This window comes from Castor canadensis, chromosome 11 (assembly GCF_047511655.1).
Source record: "Castor canadensis chromosome 11, mCasCan1.hap1v2, whole genome shotgun sequence".
NCBI classification, from domain to species: domain Eukaryota; kingdom Metazoa; phylum Chordata; class Mammalia; order Rodentia; family Castoridae; genus Castor; species Castor canadensis.
Window position 1 is genome coordinate 69,354,493 of NC_133396.1, and position 23,473 is coordinate 69,377,965.

A 23,473-nucleotide genomic window follows, 5' to 3' on the forward strand; every position below is an offset into this window, starting at 1 on the left:
TTATTTGGCACTAGAAAAGAAGGAGAACTTCCATCCTAATTATGAAAAGTTTTATTTCTAATGGTAATTGATTTAAGTATGCAAACCTAGTTAAAAAAAAAAAGACCAAAGTAAAAACACTAATGACATTATGCAGAAAAGTATTAAGGAGTTGTGGCTCAAGCAGTAGAACACCTGCTTTGTGGGTGCCTGTTTTGGAAGCATGAGGTCCTGGGTTCAAACTCCAGTCCCACCAAAAAAAACCCCAAAAACCAAAATTGCACCATTTTAGGGGTTTTTACTCTCATTTGCTGCATGGGGAGCAGTAAATGTTTCTTCCTTTTCCCCCCATTTCTCCCTACTTTTATCCTGTTACAGTAAATTTCTTTCCTAATAAAGTTTGCTATTATTTTCACTACTAAAAAAGTATTAAAAGAAAAAATACTGGTTGGTTTCTTATTTTAGTAGGGTTAAAAAACTATAAATACCTCTGTGTCTCATGAACATTTTTAATGACAATATTAGAAGACATACAGAGAAGTACACAAAGCACATACATAAAGATGGCCATGTGGCTCATTAAAGAAAGCTCTGCCTACATTTCTACTAACATACACCCCAAAACAGTGATTTTTATAGGTATCTGGAAAAATATGCCTGAATATTATGCAAAGACTTAGCTGACCTCTACTGTGCTATCTCATTCCAACTTCATTTACACCACTCTTCCTTTCTTTCTCATAAATTCTGGGTAGCAAGATTTATACTATAATTACCTAAAATATACTTTCTAAAGGTTGAAAAATTTTAAGACACTTTTTCCACACTAGTTAAAATGTGTCAGTTGTATAGAGAGAGTACTTGCATTTCATTCACTTTTAACCCTGGCACACCACCACAAGAAATGATTCATGGGAAACACCAAACTCAGTCATTTCCTTTGTTTTGAGGCTACTCATATACAAACAGTACATTGATGCTATAATTAGCAGCAAACTGAATCCTAACTTCTGTGGAGGCACAGTTATCTGTGTCACCAAGAAATCAGCATGTTTTAGTCTTCACTCTGACATGTGTCTAAAGAAAAAGGGATGCTAGTTTCCATAGGTGCATGAACTACCACATGTCATTTCATATAAGAGGGAGAGTAAAGAGGGAGATGGAAGTTAGGGAGGGAGGAGAGGGGAAAGAAAAAGAGGTTGGGGGGAAAGAAGTGCAATGAGGGGAGTAGAGAGAGGAGTAAAGGGGAAGGGAGTATCTGCCCATTCAAGTAGGATGAACAGTTGCCAGTATGGGAAATTTTAGTTGATTCACTGAAACTCAGGCTCAATAGTGCAAATGTCCTTTACCACATCTCTTTATTATATAAAATAAACACATAGGTTGATTTTTTTTTAATTTCTTTTCTGTGTGAGAACTTCAGGGAAGAAGTATTCCTCATATTCTAAACAGGCAACAAACCGGTTTACAGTCAAACGTTAGACCAGCACTGGAGCTAACCTTCATAAACATAGCAAGTCTACTTTCTGGGGTTCTGGTAACGTGTCTGTCAGCATTTGCTGGGAGGACAGTGAGGATTTTCTAAAAGGGTTTTAATTATATTTCCAGGTCCCATAATCCTAAATTATCACAGTCACACATCTTTAGTTTCCTCATCAAAAGTAAAGGGAAAAGATAGAAATTTCTTCTCTAGAGGTTAAGGATCTATGAAACTATATTGTTCTTTAAGTTAAAAGTAGCTTGTGTTTTGATATATATCTTACATGAAAAAAGTTTAAAGTTTTTTGAGCTTGAAAAAATATTACTTATCCAGAAATTATTATCTAGAGCTACCAGGAAAATTTTCTCTTATGGAAAAAAAATTTACTGGCAAAAACATGCATATGTAGGATAAGACACCATTCTTACAAATGGCTGTACCATTTGTACAATCCCACCAGTGTAGTTTTGGAGTCATAGCTAAGAAACCATTGACTTAATAATGCAAAGTAATAAATATCTACTTCTAAGTTTTCTTTAGAACTCTGTAATTTTACCTCTTACATTAAAATACATGCTCCTTTTTAAATTAACTTTCTTAGTGGTATGAGCTAAAGGTTCAATTTCATTCTTTTGCATGTGGATACCCAATTGTTCCAAGACTAGTTATGGAAAAGACTGTTATTTTGCCATAACTGTGAAAAATCAGTAGAACAGAAAAATAAGGATTTACATCTGGGCTCTGAAGTAAGTCCATTAACCAACATGTTTATTCATATGCCAGTACCAAATCTGTCATAATTATTACATCTTTACACAAGTTAAGTATCTCTTTTCACAGTGTTTCACTGTCTAACACATTCTGGCCTTGAACTTGCGATGCTCCTAGCTCAATATCCCAAGTGTTGGAATTACAAGTGTGCACCTCCACACCAGGATAAGCTGAGTAACTCTTATCTGAAATGCTCAAGGCCAGAAGTGCTTTCAGATTTCATAATATTTGCACAGACTTTACCAACTGAGCATCTCTAACCCAAAAATCCAAAATGCTCTGGAAATGTTTCAGATTTCAGAGCATTTCAGATTTTTGAATTAGAGATACTCAGCCTACAATAATTTTTTAAAGCAGAAGTTATGAGCCTTCCAACTTTGATCTTTTTGTAGAGTGCTGTGGCTATTCCAAGTCCCATTTTCATAAGGATATTCAACATCAGCTTATTTCTTTACAAAGAAAAAAAGTAGCTGACAGATCTTGTGTGAATCTAAAGGTAAACTTGGTATTTCTTTCTTAATCCTGAATCTTCCCATCCAAGAACATGGCATGTTGCCTATTTAGATCTTCATTAACTTCCTTTAACTTATACACAAACTTCACTCCAAGACACCCCCTTTTACCATCCCATACTTCTTTGTTGCAACTATTATACATACTACATGCCATATGAATATGTATACATATTTGTGTGAATGTATGTGTATATATGGTACAAATCATTATAATTATTAGTTTATGTAGTCTTAGAGCTCTTAAAGAAGAAATGAGACAAATACACTTTGTTATATTAGCTTTCTTATTTACCTTCTGTCATTTCTTCATTTTTCCCTATACATTTGAATTATAATATGGTATAATTTTCTAACTGTAATGCAGATTTGTTTCCACCTATTGATGTTATGATGTGATTCTCAAATATGACACTCCTATGTATATCTGGCTCAATAATATACATATTGCTTTATGCAGTTGTTTTTTAAATCAGCCAGTAGGAAAAAAAGGAGAAGAACTATATAATTTTACCGTGTTTCATACTGATAATGAATTATGTTTAATAACATTTTGGGGTTTTGGTGGTAGTTAAGTGTGTGTTTGTGCGTGTGTGTGTGTGTGTGTGTGTTTGTCTTTTTAAATTAATGCCTATGTTACTTACTTTCAGTCTAAACAGTTTTCTTTATTGCTATTTTTTTAACGGTACTGGGGATTGAACCCAGGGTCTCACTCATACCAAGCAAGCACTGTAACACGTAAGCCATACACCCAGTCCTTTAAGACAATGTTGGCTATAGATTTATTAATATAGTTTTTATTATGTTAAGGTATCTTATATTCCTAGTTTATTCAGGAATTTTACCAGGAAGGGATGTTGAACTTTGTCAAGAGGCTTTTTCTCCATCTTTTGAAATGATGTGATTTTTGTCCTTTATTTTGTTTATGTGCTGCACTACTTTTATTGATTTACATATGCTGAACCATCCTTGACTCCCTGGAATGAAATCAACTTGATCATAGTGTATAATCTTTTTAGGGTTTTTTGTTTGTTTTGAGGGGGATGGTACTAGGGTTTGAACTGAGGGCTTATTATTGCCAGGCAGTAATAAGTCAGAGACACAGCCCCTGTAATGTGCTGCAGAATTTGGTTTGCAAGTGTTTTGTTGAGAATTTTCACATCTTTGTGCATTGAGGAAATTGGTTTACATTTATGTTTTCTGCCATATTCTAGTTTAGTTTTGGTATCAAGGTAATACTGGCTTTATAGAAAGTGTTTGGTAGAATTCCTTCCCTTTCTATTGTATGGAATAGTTTGAGGAATGTGGTATTAGTTCTACTTTAATGTTCTTGTAGAATTCAGCAATGAATCCATCTGGTCCTGGGCTTTTCTTTTTTGGGAGACTCATTAACTTTTCAATTTCATTGCAAGTTATAGATCTATTTAGGTGGTTTACATCCCCTTGGTTCAATTTTCATATGCATCTAGAAATTCATCCATTTCTTCTAGATCCTCCAGTTTATTAGAATTTTTTTTTGTTAGTTTGGATAAAAGTCTGTCAGTTATGTTTAGCTTTCCAAACAACCACCTCTTTGTTCCTTTTTTTTTTGTATTTTTTTCTCCATTTCTTTAATTTCTGCCCTGATCTTTCTTTCCATCTTCTGCTTTGGAGTTTAACTTGTTCTTATATTTCTAAAAGCTTGAGATACATCATTAGGTTATTTGAGATTTCTCTGATTTTTTTAATGAAGGCACTCATAGTATAAACTTTCCTCTTAGTACTGCCTATGCTCTATCCGAAAAGTTCCAGGTAGGCTGTGTTTTCATTTTCATTTGATTCTAGGATTTTTTTATTATTTTTTTTGATGATCTATTTTTTTTCATTTTGGTTATTTTACTTTTTTTTGCTCCAGAACTTATGCTCTCTAACTCCATTGATATGCTGTACTTGATGTCCTCATACTTTCCTTTAGTTCTTAAAAAGTTTCCTTAAATGAAGATACTTAAAAGCCTTTGTTAAGTCCAACATCTAGGTTCTTTTGAATAATGCTTATGTTGCCTACTGATTTTCCTATGTATGGATCATGTATTACTGTTTGTTTGCATGTCTCATATTTGTTGTTAAGAACCAGACATGTCAAATAATATAGTGTGACACTATATTATTTCCCAATAATTTCCCCTTCCCAAATGCTCATTTCCCCTTCCCTGCCTGTGGCTTGTTTTTATCATTTGCCTTATTTATTTAGTGACTGAGCTACACTAGTTCAGTGAAGTCTATTTCTGCCTCATTGTGCTGTCTGACATTCCTTCTAACATTTTCCCTCATGTTTTTCTTTCAATCTGACTACTTAAGGGTGACTGCTTGGTGGACATAAGCCATTATTGGTCAAAAGTCATGCTTAATTCCCCTGAACTACTTAAGAGTTTTGCCATTAACCACTCTGGGGAAGGAGATGTGCCTTGAAGGCTGCTATCATGCCTCAGGGAGTTTACAGATAATTTCCCCATATTCATCTGGAACTAACAGCTAGGTTCTTCCCTCTCCGATGAATGCCTTGGGCATTCACACAGCTCCTGACTACCAGGGATGACTATGAGAGTCTTTTTAAGTCAGGCTTCTGAGGATTTGCTCCTGGACTGAGTAGTTCATTGTTCAGTGAGTGTTTGCACAAAAGTATGTTTAGGACTTGTTCTAGTGAAGTGTCCACTTGGTTTAATGCATCTGTGTGAGGTTAGGGAATGTGTTCATGTGTGCACCCACATCATGCTCGTGAATGGGCACAGCCCAACACATGTGTGCAATCTACACTCCTAGAACTGAATGTGAGCCCCGATGGGTCATTCTTGGCTGCTCTTACTCTGGTTCTCCATGCTGTCCTAGACTAGAGCTTCTGCAACAAGGGACTGATGAAACTGCAAATGCCAGTATCCTGGCTCTCCTAGGGTGAAACCATGACCACAGACAAAGTTGCAAGACAGGAAGCCCTGACTTCTTGGCTGCACATGCCTGAAGGAGAGCAGGTCTGGAGCAACTGGTAATGGAATAGGTAATGGCCCAAATGACACAGACTCTCTCACTCTTCTTACGGAGTCTTAGTAGACTTTCTGACTGATTGCTTCTCCATTTCCCACATGCTCTTAGGACAATTTCCCGAGACTTTATATTGTTTTTACCAGATAAATTGTTGCTTTGCTGGGGAGAGGGTCCATCAAGTTCCCCAATCTATAAGACATTTCTAAAGAATTATTTAAAGTAATACTTCAGGTAGAGCGTCAAGTTACAAATTAAGTAATTTTAGATTCATATATTAACATTTGACAAAAATAAGCAGAAACATTAGAAAACTTTCATTACAAATATGATTTTGAAAATGAAACTACCTTATGCTCCAATTTTAAAAAGCTTCCAAGTTAAAAAGAAAGTAAAGACATAAATAAAAATATTCGGTTGGGGATGTAGTTCAGAGGTTAAGTGTTTGCAGAGTATGTATGAGTCCCTGGGTTCATCCCCAGTATTACAAAACATTTTTTTTCTAAATCTTAAACTTATTTCCTTAAAAAATCAGAGCGACTTTTCATCTGAGTTAGGTTAGGGTGCGTCACCACCTTCCCTTTCCATACAAAAAAGTAGATGCTATCATAATTATGCTATTATGTGAATCAAATAAGGAATCAAATCTTCCTTTGCTCTGGGTTTATCCATGATCCTATTGCTACCCATAGTTAAGAAATACATTCTGCTCTCAGTAACAAGACACCGAAATGAGCTTTAGATTCAACTTATCTAAATTCAATTCTTACACTTACTTCTAGGAAGTCAGTCCTAAAGGGTGGAAGGATGAGCAGGAAACATGCTTACTATGGCGAATGAATAGGAATGGTCTACGTTCACATTCCTAAAGACTCAGCCAGGAGCACTCAGAAGAAGTCTGCTACACTGTTGACCGATTTACTGTTGTTTAAAATAAGCTTCAAGGAAATCTTTACTCACTGTTTTAGTGTCAAAAACCATCTCTTAATCCACTCTACCTTTCTATACCAAGTAGATTCTTGAGGCCCACTTCAGGTCACATCTCCTCCACACAGCCTTTTCCTAGCCAGCTGACACCTCGTTGAAGCTCCTGACCACCCACAGTACTTCCTATCTTAAGTATCGAGCGTTAAACTGAAGAATAATTCAAGCACAGTCACTTGAATTACATAATAACTTCTGTCTTGGGTTGTAATAAATTAGTCCTCCAGAGAGCTCTCTGCCTCTCTGGTGTATTTAACTTTTTCTGCTATACCCCTGCAGGAATGGACAAACTCTGCTGCCACCATATTTTTTAAAAAGGTTCAACAGTGAAAGTGCAGATTTCGTCATTTGGTTTTACCAGTGAAACTAAATAGCCCATGTGTGTGCACTCTCTCTTTTGCTCTCTCTCTCTCTCTCTCTCTGCAATAGCTTTCTGTTCTAAACTGGTAGTGGTGAGGAACACACTGTCCCATCATCTGTTCCAACATATACCTTTGATACTTTATTCTGCACTCTTCCCATAGATTAGGAAAGACAGAAGATACCAGCCATTAAAATTCAATAACCCTTTCTTATGTGTCTAGACTAATGGACTTTTAATACCATCAAGGTATATGAATATAAAATCTAAAAGAATTAACCTTCAGCAGTATACTGAATTTTATATAATTGTAATTGTATATAATTTATCAAATATAATTTTCTTAATGCAAACTCTAGCAAGATTCAGAACCATTCAATGCTTAGCAACATTTCCTTTTTTATTATGCTTCTGGATTTTTTTTGTCATTTATTGAGAAGTACAAAAACAATTTTTCAGCTGAAAGAATATAAAAACTAGAAGTTATTGTTGCATTCTTTGAATTGATTGGGTATGCACTACAAATAGTTATAGGAATAGCATCATCAAAAAATAATAACTCCTTCAGCATCTAAAACAAATCCAGATTTCATAAAACCTATGTTTGTCTAATTATAGCTTTATATTATTGATGTGGTTTTCTATGTAAATACATTTTTAAGGCTTGCAATTGGAATACTTTCCATTAAAAACAGATGTGAAAAGTTACAAAGTAACAAATGTTTAGTATGGATCCCAAAATCTGGGTTTTTTGTTTTTTTTTTTTTGCAGTACTGGGTTTTGAACTCAGGGTCTCACACTTGCTAGGCAGGCACTCTACCATTTGAGTCACCCCAATCAAAGAAAATCTGAATTGTCTTATTATATTTGGTGTTCTGAACACTATTTTAGGTCTTTACTCTAAAAGATATATGTAACTAAGTTAACCAAAACATACCTTTGCCAGCTCCAACTCAAAAAATCAGTGCCCATACATAAAACCTGGATTCTATTGCTCAAAGAATTGTTCATCCCATCACTATTTGAACACTGAAATCTCCATTGATTATAATAAGACATTTTCAAAGTCTCAAAATGAATACTGGCAATATATGAATAAAACTGAAGCAGAGAGTCAAAGAAAATGTCATGCCACTTTTCCCTTTCACAACAATCTATTATAGCACCGGGAAATATGTGAAGTAGAGCACATACATTACCCCAGATCCCCAACAGGGCAGGAGGAAATTCTAATGGCAATCACGGCTTCATGTAAGAATGCTGAGGGGCGTTATGTAGCGCACTCATGTAAGAGCAGCTGAATGACGAATGCTTTTCCCTTCACTGTTAGGCATTTTTACAACATTGAAAAAAACAAAAACACCTTTTGTTAGAGGTTAGTCATCAAGTACAATGGACATATTGAAAGGATGTCAAGTGTCTACTCTTTAACTTTTATATCTGTATTTAAATGTGAATTTTAATGAACCCCTTCCCTACCTCCCCTTATAATAGCAGATTTAACTATTTTTCTAGTGATATTTCCAAAGGCAGAAGCCCAACAAAGATTTAACTATCATAGTTTGTCTCCCCAACTCTTTGCCTGTCTGCCTCTATATGCCACAGCAAATGGGTCTCATTATTCCTCCTTGCAAAGCATATGTCTAAAGATAACCATTATTTAACTGGCAAGTAACTGGTGGCATCATAGTTTACATGTGTCAAAATCTATTAGAATATGGAAACATTTTTCAAAGTGACTCCACATACAGTTTTATAACTGCAACTATCGTTATTTAATACTGAGCATATGTGAGACCAATACATATTCATTCTTTATGTACATACATATTTTGTTTTCTGCATAAATAAAATACTATGTTCTTATAAAATATTTTGCATCCATACCTATAGCTTAATTAGGAAGAGCAAAGACTCTGAAACAAGATGGCTTGAATTTGTACCTGAATACTGGCCCTTACCAACATAACAAACTATGGAACCCTTATAGTGACTCAGTACTCTGCACTGTGAACTGGGGATCATGTGTCTGTCTTACAGAAGGAGGAGGATTAAATAAGTTCACATAAACAAAGTGCTAAGAACAATAACTAGCACAGTATAACTACTGACATGGTTACTGCTGCTGAGTAACTGGTACTCCAATACCATGCTTATCAAAATATATTTCCTCGTGATTTCATTGGATACAGGATTAACCAGAAACTTCTTTTTGAAGCAACCCTTATTTCCAAAGTCCTTCTGAATTAAATTCTCTCATTTTCTTGCTCATTAGCTTGTTTTACAGTTAATTTAATCTTTATTTGATCATAAAAGAAACTGAAGTGACTTAGGACCATTATATAAATTAAAAATCACTGATTAGCTGGGGGCTAGTGACTCACGCCTATATTCCTAGATACTCAGGAAGCAGAGATCAGGAGGATAGCAGTTCGAAGCCAGCCCAGGCAAATAGTTCTTGAGGTCCTATCTCGAAAATAACAAGCACAAACAAGGGCTGGTGGAATGGCTCAAGTGGGAGAGTGCCTGCCTAGCAAGTGTGAGGTCCTGAGGTCAAGCACCAGTACCCTGGGGTACTGGATACTCTGACAACAGAGAAAAGAGTTCTAAATGTGTGCTAGTTCAAGACCATTTCTTAAAAATGGGGAAGCATGTATTTGTGTTAGTGCTTAAACAAGGCATCATTATGAGATCATTTTTCTATTTTCCTTTTTTTCCTTAAGACATAGGTTTGTTTGTTTTTAAGTTAGCAAGTTAATTTATAACTCTGATGTACAAGAGTCACATTCATCTGGTTATGAACTGTCACACTGCAGTCTAATTAACTCTCATGTACCTTTTCAGCTAATCTCCTCATATGTATTCAAAATAAAGGATAAATGAAGAAACCATCACAGAATAAACTTAAATACACGTTTCTTAAGGAAAAAATGTAAGGCGCTTTATATTCAGTTCCTTGGAAGAAAGAGGATTTAGAAATATAAGATAGTCCTCGTTGCTACAACTCTGCACATCCAGCAAATAACCCTGTTTTGTCTTTATGGCAAAGGGCCATGCATCCAGCTGAGGAACCTTCTATTACCACAGTGAAAATGTCTTCACTGTGACAGAGAAAATAGGGTAGACAGCGTGTTAAATATCAATGCATTAGACCACAGTCTTACTTGCAAGAAGACAGATCACAGAAAATTATTTAGCTATTTTTAAATATTTAAAGAAAAACAGAACTTCCAGCTTCCATTGTATATAAGGAGAATTGCTTGAAATACACCATAAACATATGCCACAGCATTAAAGGCTATTAATTTTACTGGAAATAAATCATGAGGTACCAAAGTGTCTGCACACACAATCAGTACACATTTCCCATAAAAGGGGAACTATTTTCATGCATTCTGAAAATACATTTTCCTTCAACAAAATCTTAAATGCCTCAAGGAAATGTAATGGATAGATTTTTCTTCTAAATATAATCAAATTAAATAAAATTAGATTTTTTCAGTAATAGATCACTTTGCAGCAGATTTTTTTCTAACATTCAGGAAAAAAAAGAAAAAAAAACTTTTATCCCTCAAAAACAGAGCTGAAATGAAGAGGCAAATACTAAGACCCAAGCCAAGGAGTTTCTGGACAAACTTATCAGGAGTCACAGTGAAGACCTTATCTGAAGCTGAAAGTCAACAGCAGCATCACTATCTGGCAGTCTCTTACCTACAGTTTATGAAATGTCCTCAGTGAGGTGATTATGGAGGTGATGTGCAACATAGATGCTTTGCTTACATGCAAAGAGGTCATCTCATGCAAACTAGCTTAATGTGAAGTTTTGATAAGAATAAATCACATTTCAGTAAGCCAAAAACAGAATAGAATACTATGTTAAATACAGCATGAAATCCTACAGGCTCCAACAACTCAAGACATCTTCCTGATCTGAATTCCCTTACCAAAAAGGTGGTATTAGGAGGTGGGAAGGATGTGGTTTGTCTCTCTGAGCATTCTGCCCTTGGACTGTCTGTGCTACATGAGACCATTCATCAGTGACAATGCTGGCTCTCCACTGGGGCCACTTTTTGCTTCGACAGCTATCCTATCTCTGACTTAGTCCATAAGAAGAACTATGTGACTCAGCCACAGAACACTATATGCAAATATATCATGGAAAAGATTTTTTAACTATGTATCTCTTCCAGAGAAAATACAATTTTCCATTTACTTTTATTACCTTTAACAGTGTCACCTTTGGATATATTGTTATGACATGAATCACTTTCTGTTTTTTTAGTCAATACTGGGCATAGTCACAGATATTTCTAAAACTGTCCTCCCTTAGTTGGCTGGTTTGTTCATTTAACAAATATTTATTGACTGGCTACCATGTGTCAGGCAATGTCTCTGACCTAAGGTTACCAGCAACCAACTGAAATACAACAAATAGTTATGAAAATTTCAATCACATCATGTTTAGGTTTGCATCCTTCTGAGGTTAATGAAATGCCTGGAGTAAGCCTGCCTACCCAGTTAGCTATGGGTTCCAGAAGTCTGGGTGTCCCATTCAAATCTATCCCTCCCTGACTAGACTTAGCAGTGTCCAACGGAGAGGAGATTTCTACTTTGAAATAAGTATCAATGGAAGTAACCTAGGTCATGTGCCTAGTTACAACTTCCAGCTTGGAGGCAAAAAGTCAAGGAAGCAGTGCAATAGCTGGGACTTATAAGAAGGAGAACACTAGGGACAGTGGCCTCATTTCTCCCTCCCAAGACTGAGCTGCTTGCCATTCCCTCACCTCCATTTTACTCTTTTCCACCACCTGGCAAAAGTTTAACCAATATAGACACTTCAAACTAAATAATGAGCACCAATAGTAATTCCTATCTACCGTTCATTATTGTGTTGTGTTACTATACCTTTCTAAATCCTTGAGAAATTTATAACATAATTTCATGGGCAAATCTGATGGATGTATCCTGTGAAAATGTTGTTCAGAAATGCTTTGCTCCAAATGTATCATTCTATCTTTTCTGACTCATGTCACAGGTTAGATCAAAGAATCTAACATGGAATGGATATACTAGAAGTGGACACAAGATTTTCTTCCATATTTCAAGTGAATATAACTGTCTGTCTAGGTTTTAATAGCATCCACTTCAGTTATAATGCAGCAAAACACCAAGCTTATCATGAGATACCACAGATTGCTTCCTTGCTTGTTTGTTTTTCTCTGCCTACTCTTTCACTTCGTTCCATCCACATGAACACTCTAGTGGATTTGGATTTAAATCAAGCAAAAATGTATTCCTGAACAACTAATTATGGAAACAAATAACTGAAAATTTGGGAATATGTACTAATGAGATTACAAATAAGAGTCGGGCATTATCACTTGATGGAGCAGATTATTTGTTGTTCTGTTTGTACTTGTTTTACTTAAGCACACATTGTAAAATTATAACCTTTGCTATCTTTAAAGTCCACAGTCATTTAGCTAGCCCATAAGCCCTTCCAAAGATCTTGTGTAATGAACGATCAGACTTCTGCTAGAAACTCTGTCCAAATTCAGAAGGCACAAAAATACTCACTTGTTTAGCCTTTGTCTTTGAGATTGTGTCAGAAATAGGTTTCTTTCTCTCCTTTACAGCAGTTTTAGAAAACAATTCTTCAAATTCATGGCAATCTATGGATGGCTCTTCAATTTTTTCCCAAATAAGTGAAGGACTAGAATCCCTAAAATTAAGCAAAAGAACAATCAAAGGGCCATTGACCAAAACTACATTATGGTAAACATAAACAAAAAGAAGGAAGGGAGGGAGGAGACAAACTGAAAGAAGGGAGGTGAAGGGAGTGAGATAAGAGAATATTTCATCAACTTTATAAGAAAGGTAAAATACCATTCACATAAAATAGAACCTTTGTGCAGCAATAATTTCAGGAACTCCTAGTTTTCAAGTCATGTACAAAAACATGGAAAACCCCTCTCAGAATGGTCTGTGAAGCAAGAAATACTTGCTATCTCACAATCTCAACTTAATTTATTGCCCGGTAGATTATTCATGGGTTAAAAAACAAACATTTTTTCAGGATAGCACTCTCTCTCTCTTTCTTCTGACTCCCATCATTCCATTGTTATTTGGTTCCTCAATAACTACAGATTTGTGTAGTACTACCTAAAAAAGGTAAATTCACATTTTTTTCTACTTGCCAGACAAGTGTTCTACCAATTGAGCCATACCCCCAGGCTTTTTTGTTTTTTAGTTTGTTTTTTGGACAGGGTTGCAGCTTTTGTCCAAGCTGGTCTTGAACTGCAATCCTCGTATTTCCACCTACTGAGTAGCTGGTTTATAGGTATATGCCATGGTAGATAAAATTTTTAAGAAGAAGAAAAAAAAAAAAACCTAAAGGGCTGTGGATGTAAATCAGTGGTATAGCATTTGCTAGCCTCTGTAAGGCCCTGAGTTCCATGCCCAGCACTACAAAACAAAACAAAAACAAATTACTTCTCCTGTGTGTGCTGATGCCCACCTGCAATTCCAGCACTTGTGAAGTAGAGGAAGGAAGACTGTGAGTTCAAGGCCAGCCTATGGTACACAGAGATTCTAGGCCAGCCTAGGCTATACAAGGAAACTCTGTCTCCAAAAAAGAAAAAAAAAGTGCAAAAGAAGTTTATATAATATATCTGGAGAAAATTAGTTTAGGGCACATTTTTAAATGAATCATCTGCATATAGAAGTGACATGGAACCTATACAAAAAAATAACTACAAAGCTAAAAGTAGTCAGGATATGTAGCCTTGCCTCCTAATAGGATTTAGTGAAGAGAAAATTAATCCAGGAAATGAAAATGAACCTGGTAAATACCCAGTTTCTAAACACATGCCACAGCACATAAATAAAATCAAAGAATCATAAAAAGTTAGAATTTAAAGAAAGTGCTTTTCCTACCCTCCCCAGCTTCCACAACCAAGCCATCCAACCCAGTGTTAGGGACTAGGGAACAGGACATGGGCTATGGATGAACACTGTACCATCAGCAAAGTCGTGGAAAGTATTGTTTTATGGTGATAACTCCCAACTATGATTTGATTACTTCACACTATGTCATCAATTATAGAAGTGCCATGAAATTCTCGAACCTAAATTTACACACGGAGTGTGAATATATTCTTTACATAACATATTTCTGAAGAAAGACTACTACTACCAAAAAAAAGCAAGGCTGGGCCTTTTCAAGGATGCAAACACCATCCTCAGGAGTCAGTATGCCTATGAATCTGATTTACATTTTTAAGATACTGCTCAGAAATGGAAATTTAAATAGGGAAAGCAAAGAACAGATTGTCATGTGGAAAATACCTTCCCTATTTCATGTGTCCATTCTTTCAATATAAGTATTGTTGCAGCTGGGCTCAGGGATGCATGGCAGTAATGTTCTGCCACTAGGAAACAGAGTATATACACCAAGAAAAGTATTTTCCTCTCTGCTTAAGCGACAAACTAACTTTATAGCTAGATATTTGTACATCCCATACAATGATACCACCCCGATACTGCTGGAGAAAAGTCTGCAATTTTAAATAATTGATATAAAATCTTCAGTTAAGTTTTAGAGTTGTACCTAACGAATACATTAAATTGTACTTTCTCCAAAAGCTTTATGTTCCCCTTGTATTGACAAACTATGTAAAGATGAGCTAGCTTTTATGTTACCTTTTACTATGGAGTTGAATCCTTGTCCAATAAAGAGGCTTCATTGGCCGACAAGGTTCTATTGGCTGCTTCCTACTACCTCTGTCCTGATTAATCCCTAATCCAAACAAGCCAGATGGTAATGGAGGAAGAAGAAATCCACACACTTGTGGTGTTGCTAAAGTGCTACTTCCAACTTGTGGAGAAAGTGGAGGACCTGATCCCAGGAGCTGAGGAGGTGGGGGAAAGCCTGTCCCAGGGGGAAGAGGAGGTGGAGCTGGAGCAGGTGGAACACCCAAATCAGGCAAAGGAGGTGGGGGGGGAATTCCCACTCCAGGAAGAGGAGGAGGAGGGGGTATCCCCACTCCAGGGAGAGGAGGGGGAGGGGGTATCCCCACTCCAGGGAGAGGAGGGGGAGGGGGTATCCCCACTCCAGGGAGAGGTGGGGGAGGGGGTATCCCCACTCCAGGCAGAGGAGGGGGAGGGGGAGGGGGTATCCCCACTCCAGGGAGAGGAGGGGGAGGGGGTATCCCCACTCCAGGGAGAGGTGGGGGAGGGGGTATCCCCACTCCAGGCAGAGGAGGGGGAGGGGGAGGGGGTATCCCCACTCCAGGGAGAGGAGGGGGAGGGGGAGGGGGTATCCCCACTCCAGGGAGAGGAGGGGGAGGGGGAGGGGGTATCCCCACTCCAGGCAGAGGAGGGGGAGGGGGAGGGGGTATCCCCACTCTAGGGAGAGGTGGGGGAGGGAGTATCCCCACTCCAGGGAGAGGTGGGGGAGGGAGTATCCCCACTCCAGGGAGAGGAGGGGCAGGGGGAGGGGGTATCCCCACTCCAGGCAGAGGAGGGGCAGGGGGAGGGGGTATCCCCACTCCAGGGAGAGGAGGGGGAGGGGGTATCCCCACTCCAGGGAGAGGAGGGGGAGGGGGTATCCCCACTCCAGGCAGAGGAGGGGCAGGGGGAGGGGGTATCCCCACTCCAGGCAGAGGAGGGGCAGGGGGAGGGGGTATCCCCACTCCAGGCAGAGGAGGGGCAGGGGGTGGCAGAGGGGAAGGTGCGGTACTGGACAGAGCAGGCACTATTATGTTTGAGAGAGTGGGAGGCGGGGAAGTCATGGAGCTGGAACACCCCGTGCAAGGCAGAGATGGTGGGGGTGGGATATGGCAGCTGTTTTCAGTGGAGGAGGAAACAGAGCATTCATGGCTAGTTCCAAACTCAGTCTGAAGAGAAAGGTGTGAAGGCTGTGACCCAGGCTCTCCCTGACCATCAGACCACGGAATGGATGGGGGTGATGGAAGTTGGGTTACACTCTGTATAGACTGATGGGCGTCGAGCTGCACTGATATTCGCCTTGGAGACACAATCAAAGAAATCTCTGAACAGAATTTTGTCTGAGATCCAGAGGGTGAGGATGGAACAGCTGACTCTCCATTTTCAGTACCAGGAGGGCATGGAGGACTCTCTGGCAGTGCACTCACAAATGGCAGTGTTAGTGCCCCGCCCTCTTCTGTTGGGGAAGTCTGTATGGATTTGGCCTGAAAAATCCTTGGGTGCCGCACATCCTTTCCTCCTAATCTGAGAGCTTCCAGACAGACATCTTCTGAGAATGCCACTCCATTCTCAATCCCTTGACGGCCATTGGCCACCTCCATGTCCAGCGAAGGGTACTGCTTCTCTAGTTCAGCTATTTTGGTCCTCAGATCCTCAATGGTCTGTTCCAGTTGCTGAATTACAGTTGCCTGTCCTTTAGACTTCATGTCAAAAACTTCCTGAGGACCAACAAGGACAGGCATAGTTAAATATGAAATTAGGAAACATCCAAATATCAAAAATATTATAAAATTAAACAAAATCACATTTGTTGGTTGCAATACTTCCAGAAAGAGCCCTCCACAGAAATATACTATTAAAATTTCTGTGTGTGTCCTCTTTGGCATTTAATGTGGGTGCTCTACACTGTCATAGGATCTGAAGGTCCTTGTTTGTCTCTCTTCAAATAATATCATGGAGGACAAGCAAACAACTGAAAATAGGAAAGAAAATTCTGAGGCAGGCAGTCCTTCCTAAAATGGGCTTCTCTCTTTCCTGCCTAGGCACATTTGCTATTAGGATGTTCCCTAAAGACACTATAATGCAATCCTGAGCTTTAAAGGCACTTACTACCTTTTGGAAGAAATAACTGCATGAGTCTCTAGTGAGAATACGTGAAACGTTTTGACACCCATAGAAACATGAGCATTACCTTCTAAGTACATGCCAAGCTATATTTAGTATGTTTACAAAAATGGAAACTGGTGGTTCTCCACAAATTTATAAAGATAGATACTTTAAATGGGCAAAATTTTGAGAGGTACATTATATTTTATGTGCAAGCATAACACACACACACACAAACACACAGCTCTGAAGTCATTATTTTTTACCAACGTCTACCCAAGGCTAAAGTATTATGATGCCCATATGGGAAAACTGTGCCATATATTTTCTAAGTAGTCCATGGCAAAAGAAATAACTATAGTAAACAATTTTTATATACTGTTTGACCACTTTATTTAATTCCATTCACTAATTATAATACTATTAAATACAAGCAGTAACCAAAGGACAAAATGCTGGCACACAAATTCATCTGTTTCTTTCTTATAACAGAGTAGTTGCATGTACAGAATATCTTCATTTTCCCAGAATATCTTCATTTTCCCAGAATATCTTCAAATATTGCTTTTAGTCATTAATCAGTATTTCTTGCATTATACTGGTGTATAGCCAGGATTTTCATTTTTCCACTAACAATTATCAGATAAAAAGATTAACTGACCAGGCACAGTGGCTCCTGCCTGCTAGTGTTAGAAACTTAAGATCGGAAGGATCCTGGTTTGAAACCAGCCCTAGCAAATAGTTTGGGAGACCCCATCTCCAAAGAAAATTCCAGCAAAATTGACTGGAGGTGTGGCTCAAGCAGTAGAGTACCTGCTTTGCAAGTACAAAGTCCTGAGTTCAAACCCCAGTTCCACCAAAGAAAAAAAAAACAAAAACAAACACAAAAAAGCAGGCTAACTGATGAATGGCAGATAAGAAGTAGATTCTGGAAGAGTTTTCAAAACCCAGTTCTTAAATATTATTACCTAGGCCACTTGTTTTTCATCATAGGTTAACATAATAAAAGCAATATAAAAATTAAAAGACATTAGAAAAACACACACAAACAAAAAACCCACAAAGAAGAAAATGACGGTAAGTCATAACGGCCTAGTCCAGGAGAAAGTGTTCCACTCCTTTCTATAAGGATTTATGCTCCCGCATTCGCAGGCCAGCTACCCCAACACAGCACACAAAGCTAGTGACAACAGATGTCACAGTATCAGTGACTGGGAAGATTCCTGGGATTTTTAATCTAAATTACATAGCTAGTTGACCAAACATAATAGAGAATCCTCCTGTACGTGGTAACTGGTACTAGAAAAGACCTCTTAAGGATTCAGTTTGACATGAATCTGCAGCCACCTCACATCACACTACCATGATTGCCCTGAGGAACCCTTGCCAGTTTTCCCTTCATAGTTTTCCCACATACTGCAAACAGACAAGTGTCTATTTACATGAGTGGTATGTAGAGTCTTATGTCCCCAACTCTGATAGTTGCATGAGACAAACCAGGTACATTCTGGCTTGGATGCAGCCACTTTTGTCCTGACCAATACATATAGCTTTACTTCTGACCCAAAGTTAGGGGACTCATGGGTCTCGCTGCTGTCTAAAACCATGCTTCTGTCAGTAAGTCTCCAATCTGTGCAATCCTGAGTCTGGCTGCCTTCCTCAGTTTCATTATATTTTGGAGCCAGTTCTCATACACTGGAACCAGTTTGTTCTAAACAACCTCTTAATTCCAGACAATTTGGAAGTTAGTGACTCTCCCAACTTCCATGCCTTCTTGTTCAATTTCTAAAGGTAACAAGAAAAACTACATTTATAGGCTCACTGTAACTCAGATAGTTATAGTCACACAGAGATTTGGAAGCTGAAAGAGATAACAGCTCATACTCCTCTGTGTCTTGACTGTCCTCTTGACAATGAAGATCTGAAAACTTGCAGCTTCTTAAGAACATGATTAAATGTCCACTCCACAATTTGCAATTGTTTCCTCAAAAGTTTATCTGTAAAAGTTTCAGCTTAGAGGCAGATCCTTAAACTTTTCAACTTTTCCATTAAATACTTTATTTATGTAATAAACCTTTCTGTTTAATACACCTAGTGTATTTTCTGGTTCCTGTAACAAAACCTAACTGCTACAATAAAAAGGCACCAAAATTTCAGAATAAATTGTGAAAAAAATATTCATTTCTTTTCCTAAAAAAAGAAACTAAAAACAACATAACTAAAGAACTTTATTTAGGGAAAAGTTTTGGGCTGGGGATATTGTTCAGTAGCAGAGCACTTGCCTAACATGCATGAAACCCTGGGTTCAATCAAAGAAAAAAAACATATCATACTGGGAAGAATACATAAATTTTAGAATTAAAGTCACTTTCAGTACTTTTTTTTGCAAAATACATGATACATGACATCGTTTATGAAAAGATGGTCATTTTTGTAATATTTGAGAACCTCATCAATTTTCCCTATGACCTTTGGCAATCGTGATATGCAAGCTCATCTTTAAAAAACCTATCTGTCATATAATTATCTTTGCCATATTAACTAACTCTGTCAGGTACTCATAATCAATTATTTTCATGTGACTCAAGTACTCTACCATCACCTTCCCTGACTGCAAAAAATCCTACAACTTCTGCAAGGTTAGTAATTTTACCTTACATTCTATTTATATCATGTGGCTTAAAATACCCTACAATCACAGATAAATCAACCCTATTAAAACTAAAGCATGATGGGTAGTAAGTCATGGAGGAACATGGGTTGAACCTAGTTTTAAAAAGTGATCGATTCGTTAATGTGTATTTTTCTCTTATGTGTTTTACTTTTTTTAAATAAAGAGATGACAAAGAGCACTTAGATAATAAAAAGTTAAGAACTGTTATACTCTCTAAGTATCAAAAGTTTTCAAATATAAGATACAATAAGAAATAAAACTAAGAAATGGTGAACAGTGATAAGAGAATAAAATTTTGAAACTGAATTTATAACAAATATGGCAACTTTAGCCATATTTATTGGCTATTATCTATGTGATACCAGGAAGGTGGCAGGGTCAAAGAATTCTTGAAGATAATAATAAACAGAATACAAAGACAAGAATATAAACACAAATTTTTATACAAAGAACTTTGCATACAAACTAAAATTATGGATAGAAGACATGGAAGAAAAGTAGGGGTAAGAGACTATCTGCTTCCTACGTTATTCCTATTGTAGACAAGAACCAAAAAACATTTTTCTAGACTTTTCACTCCCCTTTCTGACCTATCTTTGCTCACTCCATAAACCTGGGCCTTGAATCAATGCTACTGTTTTCCTTTTCCACTCCAGGAAGCAGAGCAATGATGTTTGTCTCAAACATTTACTGACCAGTTCATCCAGTCACTATTACAGAGCAGCCAAATGCATATAGGATTGTTGATTCTGAATTTAACCAAGAGTCATGGAAGAATATTATCTAGCCTTTCCTATCCAGGGTTATCAGTCAAGGGTTGGCTGGCCCTCACAGCACCAATTCACAACACCAACACATTAGTGAGTTCTTTATGGTACAAACTCTCTGGAGAAGGCTGCATTCCTGAGGGTACTGAGTTGATTTCTCTATAGGTTATTGTTATTTACCATTATACATGGTAAATATTGATCATTGTGAAGAGAACAGGCTGTCTACTGGCCACTGAAGCAAACATTCTAAGATCTGGACCAACAAAGCCCACCCACTGAGAAAGCCTGATTTAATCAGTAAGAGTCTGCCAGGCACTCTGCAGTCCACAGAAAGCCCTCAAGTTAGCAGACTGCTCCTAACTGGACCTTAATCTTCCATCTCTTCAGGGTGCAGCTAGAGGGGAGGCCTACCAAATCCTCAAAGGACTTGACCTTGGAGAAATGAACTTTTATTATCTTCAGAGTTCTACGCTTTTCAAAGAAACTCTTGGCATTTTCAGAAATTGTGTAACAGTATACCCAAGGTTAATGTTTCTTGAGAACAAAAATTAAATAGAGTTAAAAAAAAAGGAAAAATGTGATCTTGACAATTTTGTATAGAACTTATACAATAAGTAACCCTTACAAATGGAGGAAAGATAAACCTATTTCAGTCAAAACATAAGTAATATACTCTCTATATTACAAATTTTGAGATTATTTGTATTTAGAAATATTGCTTCAAAACCCTAAATCACAAAAAATGATAGAGTTTGTCATCCACTCTGGCTCAACAATTATATACAATCAGTCAGCCAAAATTCTTCCATTCCTGTATAATCTGACATGTGGGTGGTGATGGTTAGTTCTTATAAATTGTTTGAACACTTGCATATCACAAAATACAAATTACCATTGAGAAATAAAATGTTCACCAAAAACATTTTTCCAAGTGCAAGATTATCTGATTCCCAGAAAAGAAAACATTACTGTAACATTAAGGTTACCACTTGTCAAGAAGGAAGCCAAGATACACTCAAGTAAAGCTTTTGTTGAAAAGTTAATTTGCTCATCTTTGAAGCTTTATTATGTTTATTACGTGAGCAGGATATTTTCAGGCCTAGGATATAAAAACTGCTTACTGGCAAGTTGACATTAATAATTTATTTTGTAAATTTTGATATGAGATAGGTAATTCATATTCTACCATACTCAGATTTGCAGCTTCTGCTAAATTCCAAATCCATTTCTGGAAAGTTAGGATTCTCTATACATCTATAAAACAGGAATTTTCCTCTTCATAGAAGCATATAAATTCTCTATTTCTCATGTTCTAAATTCTAAAACATTCTAAGTTTTTGGTGTAAATCAATGCCATTCCAGATCTACAATAATCCCACACATTCTAAACATGATCCTATAAGAAATCCAGATTTTGAAAAGAAAAAGTACTGAAAATTTCAAATTTGAAGAGAAATTTCAAGAAAGGGAATATTAGAACAATGATAAACTGTAACTTACTTAGGACTTTTTAAAATAGAATACATTACAGAAAAGAGCTTCATACATAGAGTTTAAATGGTATCTATGAAATCTTTATAATGAAACAAATAATGATTTATGATTATAATGTGTTAGAACTGGAGTGAATGTGATAAATTCTTCCAAGTTAAATCCTTCACTGCATAAATGAGAAAATATAACCGGTCACATTACTTTTAGCAAGCTGATAGCAAACTGATGTAGAGACTAAAGGCATTGTTATTAATGGAAGCAATCAAGTGGTTGGGGGAAAAAGTGAAAAGGAAACACCAAAGGGAAGAAAACTGCTGCTTTTGTTCCCTCTCACCTCTTCTGAATTTTCATCTAGTAACTTGAGCTAGTGTTGTGGCAAGGTTCTGGACTCTAAGGCAATATATTCCTTAATTGTCTCAAATAGTACAGGAAGAAAAACACTATTTATTGTAGCTCTCCTTTCCCATAAAAAACCTCCCTAAAGAATGAAGCTTAGAGAAAAATCAAATGAATTCATTAGAAATATTAGCCAGAATGGTGGAACTGCCATTTGACATTGCCACTGTAGTGGAATTGTTTTCTCAGTGTGGATAATCTTATTGCCAAATATTATTGTTTTACCCTGCCTGTTACATAGAATCAGTGACTGTTACTCACTCCTTCTTTCTTAAAACCCTCTCTTCTCTTGCTTCTGTAATTTTATTCTTCTATCTTCCCATTTCTTTTCCTCTATTCCCTTCACTGGTTTTTTGAGGGGAGAGAAGGAAGACTTCATTCTTGGCCCACTATCCTCTTTATGTACTGGAAGAGCTCATCAGGTTTTATATCTTCAATCTCTCCTCTCTACTCATTCAAAATTTTTCTTTCTCATCAGTGCTTCACTTTCATTTTGAAACTGGTTAGCTATCACTACCATTTTATTATCCTGCCCTTTTCCTGAAACTGAAATGCATATTATCCTCCAAAAAATATCACCCCGCCTTATTTACTTAGGCTTGCTAATGTCTTTGAACCATCTCACTACCCCCTTGTCTCTTAGCTGAATGTGTTCCAGAATCACCTGGGGCAGGGAGGGGTGTTAAAACACAAATTGCTGGGCCCATAACCAGAGTTGCAAATCAGTAAGTCCCCAGAAGGGCCTGAGAATTTGCATTTCTAATCAATTTCCACTGGACACTATGGTACTTGCCCAGGGGCCACACTGTGAGAACCACAGGCTATACTCTAGACATAGTTAGTAAACCCATCATTTCAGTCATTGGTTGCTGTTTTCCCTTTATCACCTTTAACACCTTGGCTGAGTCTCATCACCTCACGATGGGATTACTCAGAGCTGAAAAACTGGTTCTTCTATGTGGCTTTACTCTCTCAAATCAGTATTACATTCCTTTGCCAAGTAATGGTACTTTCTTGTTCAAAACTTCATGGTTCTCACCTACTGAGGCCAAGATATCTTAAAGTCTCTACTTCACTCATTAGGTATTTAATGGCCTGTAAAATGTGTATAGCCTATGATGTAGTTTGGATGAAGTGCTCCCCAAAAAGCCTTCAGTGTAGAAGCTTGGTGGCCAACTGGTGGTGCTACTGAGTGGTCACTAG

General features: G+C 37.4%; 1 protein-coding gene across 3 annotated transcripts in view; it reads right to left on the reverse strand.

Annotated features, from left to right (window-relative positions):
• The window catches only part of Fmn2 (formin 2), a 338,855-nt gene that overhangs the window by 212,043 nt on the left and 103,339 nt on the right, over positions 1-23,473 (reverse strand). Inside the window, exons 5-6 of one of the 3 annotated variants that reach the window (XM_074047221.1) lie at positions 14,804-16,548; positions 12,680-12,824 (exon numbers count right to left, since the gene is read on the reverse strand). The exons of the other annotated variants lie outside the window; for them this stretch is intronic. Coding sequence (XP_073903322.1) covers positions 12,680-12,824; positions 14,804-16,548 — 1,890 coding nt within the window. The remainder of the gene's footprint in view (positions 1-12,679; positions 12,825-14,803; positions 16,549-23,473) is intronic. 3 annotated transcript variants of the gene reach the window in all.